Source organism: Pundamilia nyererei, unplaced genomic scaffold (assembly GCF_000239375.1).
Source record: "Pundamilia nyererei isolate P.nyererei 1_Seehausen unplaced genomic scaffold, PunNye1.0 scaffold00337, whole genome shotgun sequence".
In the NCBI taxonomy this organism is placed as follows: domain Eukaryota; kingdom Metazoa; phylum Chordata; class Actinopteri; order Cichliformes; family Cichlidae; genus Pundamilia; species Pundamilia nyererei.
Window position 1 is genome coordinate 405,553 of NW_005187738.1, and position 4,128 is coordinate 409,680.

Sequence of the window (4,128 nt, forward strand, 5' to 3'; positions counted from 1 at the left end):
CAGCGCCAGAGCTAGCAGTAACCTATGATACACACAATCACACACACACACACACACACACACACACACACACACACACACACACACACACACCATTGTTGTTGTCTCCTTCCTCTCTTCTCTCTCTATCTGTTTTCCTGCTGATCTCCTCCACTTCCTCCTCCTTTCAGGACCTCCTGACAGCCTCCCAGATGAGCCTGGGGAGATTTTATCAGCGAAAGCACTTTTGGGATGTGTCCGCTTACTGTAGAAAAAGATTGAACTTTTTTTCATTGTCTAAAACAGAGATTAAATAAATAAAATAATAATGCAGGAATATTTCCTGAATACTCTGTTCTGAGTTGCAGTAGGCCCTGTGCTGTGAGCATAGCCTGGCTCTTCATTTAGATTCATCCCAAACTTTAGGTCATAATTCTCTGTAATTGTTAGCTATTAACCTCCAGATTAGCTTGCATAGAGGGTCTATGTTTATTTTTTTTAGAGCGAAGCGGCTTTCTCCGAGCAACCCTTCCAAATAAGCCATACTTGTTGAGTCTTTTTGTAAATGCACTGTTGTGAACTTTAATATTTATCATGCTAAGTGAGGTCTGCACAGTCTGGAATTAGTTCTCATGCTTTTGCAGTTTCTCTGAGCAGTGAAATTTGACCTTGCTGGTTATGGTCCTGGAAAAACTGATGGGTAACAGTAAATGGACTAGTTCTTATATAGCGCTTTTCTACTCTATCTGAGAACTAGAAGCACTTTATATAACTTGCCTCATTAACCACATATCAGCTCTTTCTACTGAAGTGCGTTCCATCTAATGGTCACGCACATTCACACTCTGATGGATGCATTAGAGAGCAGCTGGAGGTTAGTATCTTGCCAATGGATATTTGACATCCTGATTGGAGCAGCCAAGGAAAAAACCACCAACCTTCTGATTAGTAAATGACCTGTTCTACCTGCTGAGCTACAGAAATCGATGTCTGGAATGTTTTCTAATTGTTAAAAATCTTTCTTATTGACTTAAATATGCCATGTTACATTAAACCTTAGGAGTGAAGGAAGGTATACTCTAACATGACTTTGTAGAATCATCACCTCTTATGTATGTGCAGGAAAGGTGCCCTGTAATGGAGTAATAAGTAATATATGCAGTACTTTTCTCCTTGTACAAAGTAGTTTGTTAAATTACAGTTATGTTACTTTGCAACATGGCCTGTTTTGTTGGTAGGCAACAATATAACACCAAACTCACTGTGCTAACAAGGACATGCACAAGATCTTTCTTTCAATAGTCTATTTAAGTGCTACCCCAAAGCTAACTGACAGCAAAGTGGGTAAAAACAGCCCATAGAGCACTTCACAGAAAAAAACGTTGTGATCAAAGTGATTGGACCCTAAGAAAGAGTTTGAGCAGAAATGCACAATCCTGCAAACTTCTTCAGTTCTACTTTAAACCTCCCTAAGTATTGGCACACTCCACTTTAGCAACACTCTGTCTCTTGCAGTTAGCTTTGATGTCATGTTTACAGTAAAGCAGTGATTCTCAAACTTTTCACAAGAGTACCACCTCATAAAATATATGGCTCTTAAAGTACCACCCTTATGACCGAAATTAGTATTACTAATGTCCTGGGTCGGCAACACAGTGTTTTCTGTTTGGTATTAATAATCTTTGATTTCTGGATGTGCCTTTGTTAGTTTTGGTTCTGTGTTCCCACTGTTCTGTGTGCCTCTGAGTTTCGTCTGTGGATTTCCTGTTTTACATTTAGATGGTCTTGTCTCATGTTAGTGTATTCTGCTTTACTTCCTTGTCTTGTCTTGCCCAATTAGTTGCAGCTGTGTTGCCATCTGTTCCCTCATGTTCATGCCTGTGTATATATGTATATATAGTGTGTGTTTGCCTTTGCTCGTCGTTACTCCGTCTGTGTTACTCGGTGTATCTCTGCATCTCTCTGCCCTACAGTCTCTGTGTCATCACTCTGCGTCCTAATGGTTTCAGGTTAGTTGTCCCCAGTTTAGGTTTTGGTAACTCCTCCGTTCCTGTTTTTGCCATTTTGCCAATCCTGTAAATAAAGCTCCTTACTCTCACACACCACACGACTGCGCTGAGCTACTAGGTGTTTGCCTTTTGCATTCCTAATCCAAGTCAATAAGGCGTCAGGCAGAAGGCTGATGGTAACTGGATGAGATGTCCTGCATGATCCATTAGAGGCAAAGCTTGAGGGCAGCATAGTGACAAGATGGTTAGCACCAATGACTATAGAAAACAGTCACTGGTTAGCACTCTTGCCTTGAAGCAGCTAAGTTTTGGGTTTGCAAAATCACATGGTTAGCTTAACTGGTGATTCTAAATTCCTTAGGTGTGAATTATTGCCTGCCTCTCTGCGTTAGAGGCAACCTGTCCAGAGTGTAACAAACAACCTCTATCTCACACATGCCATTCCAAAATTAGATGGCGATTCTGTGTTTTTGTATTCAAACAAATTCCTTATTTTGTTGATTTGCTGGTTTTGTTAAATCTTGAAAAATGTCCTTAACTTAAGCCCACGTACCGTAACTGCAGCGGTGACAACTGCCAAAGAACCAGGCTGAAGATTTGTTATTTAATGAGGTAAGTTTACCAACTTACATACATTCATACATTCTCCTACATGTCAGACAGTCAAACTTCCTGCATCATACCACCCATCGTAAAGGGGCTTACATGTCATAAATGTCCCGGTCTGTCACACACTAATAAAGGATATACTATAATCTGCATTCGTCCCATGTTTATCTATTTGATGTATAATTTCAAATATGTGTACTTAGGTACTGGATAGTAACATTTCCTGCAGAGTTCAACCTGGACTTGGGTCTGATTAGAATAACAGAGGAGTTCAGAGACGTGGCAGCTCAGCTTGGCTGTGAGGAGCATTTCAAATTCATCGACATCTCAACCATGTAAGACATCAAAGGCACACAGATGCAGCTGAAGAAACTCTTGATATAATCACTCAATTTTAACAAAATGTAACATCTGGGCTGGGTAAAATTTAAAAATAAAATAACTAAAATAATAATAAAAGAAAAACTTTTTTATTTAAAGGGGACAATTTTTTGGTTATTTCCAGCTCTTTATTTTTACCATCAAAAGGCTACACTGGTGTTGTGACTTACAGTTCTAAATAATAAAATAATCCAAATTAAGTCACACAACCATGAGATTTAAAGAGTGCACATCTAAAGCTTAAACATGTCAAAGAACTGTTCCGTTGATTCTTATGCTTTTATTCGAGTGGCTAATTGCTTCTCATTTGTTCTTCTTGCAGTCCATCATACGACTGGATGAGAAGGATTACCCAGCGGAAAAAGCAAACCAAAAAAGGGAAGGCCTCCCTGTTGTTTGACCACCTGGAACCCATAGAGCTGGCTGAGCATCTCACCTTCCTGGAATTCAAATCCATCCGAAGGATATCGGTACATTCAACTGTTGAGTGATGGCTGCTTTGTGGCTCAGGGATGGTTCTGGAATTCATTGTCAGCAGAGGATGAATCCTAACACCATTTTAGTGCTCTATATACAAACTTCTCCTTCATAACTATTCTACAGCTACTGTACTAGTGTGGTCAGGGAAAATAAATAGTTTAATTATGACACCACATAGGGACATGTCACCATGAGGAAATCTAAAACTTAAATAGTAAAAAGAAGGCTCACAGGTTTATTAAATACAGATGGCCATATTAGGCTTCTCCTTAATACAGTTTTATTAAAAAATGATCAACATGAAAACAATACATGTGAAATAGTCAAAACCTTGAACAAGAAGGTATTGTGGAACACCATCTATTTATCAATGGCAATACAAAGTAAAAATGGACTAGGATGGGACAATTCAGAACCGTAGAAGGAGGGTTATAAAGGGGAACACACACACACACACACACACACACACACACACACACACACACACACACACACACACACACACACACACACACACACACACACCTATGGTGCTATGTAATAAGTGCGATTGTGAAGGAGAGATATCCCCAGGGTTCAAGGTTCAAGGTTCTTTATTTGTCACATGCACAGTTATACAAGTATAACACACAGTGAAATGTAGCCTGACACGCTCCTCGACATGTGCAAA

At 39.6% G+C, this 4,128-nt stretch overlaps 1 protein-coding gene across 4 annotated transcripts in view; it reads left to right on the forward strand.

Moving 5' to 3' along the window:
* The window catches only part of rasgrp3 (RAS guanyl releasing protein 3 (calcium and DAG-regulated)), a 39,573-nt gene that overhangs the window by 11,471 nt on the left and 23,974 nt on the right, over positions 1 to 4,128 (forward strand). For all 4 annotated transcript variants that reach the window (XM_005751996.1, XM_005751995.1, XM_005751998.1 and 1 more), the window contains exons 4-6: positions 2,538 to 2,600; positions 2,801 to 2,932; positions 3,301 to 3,448. In XM_005751996.1, the coding sequence (XP_005752053.1) occupies positions 2,538 to 2,600; positions 2,801 to 2,932; positions 3,301 to 3,448 (343 nt within the window). The remainder of the gene's footprint in view (positions 1 to 2,537; positions 2,601 to 2,800; positions 2,933 to 3,300; positions 3,449 to 4,128) is intronic.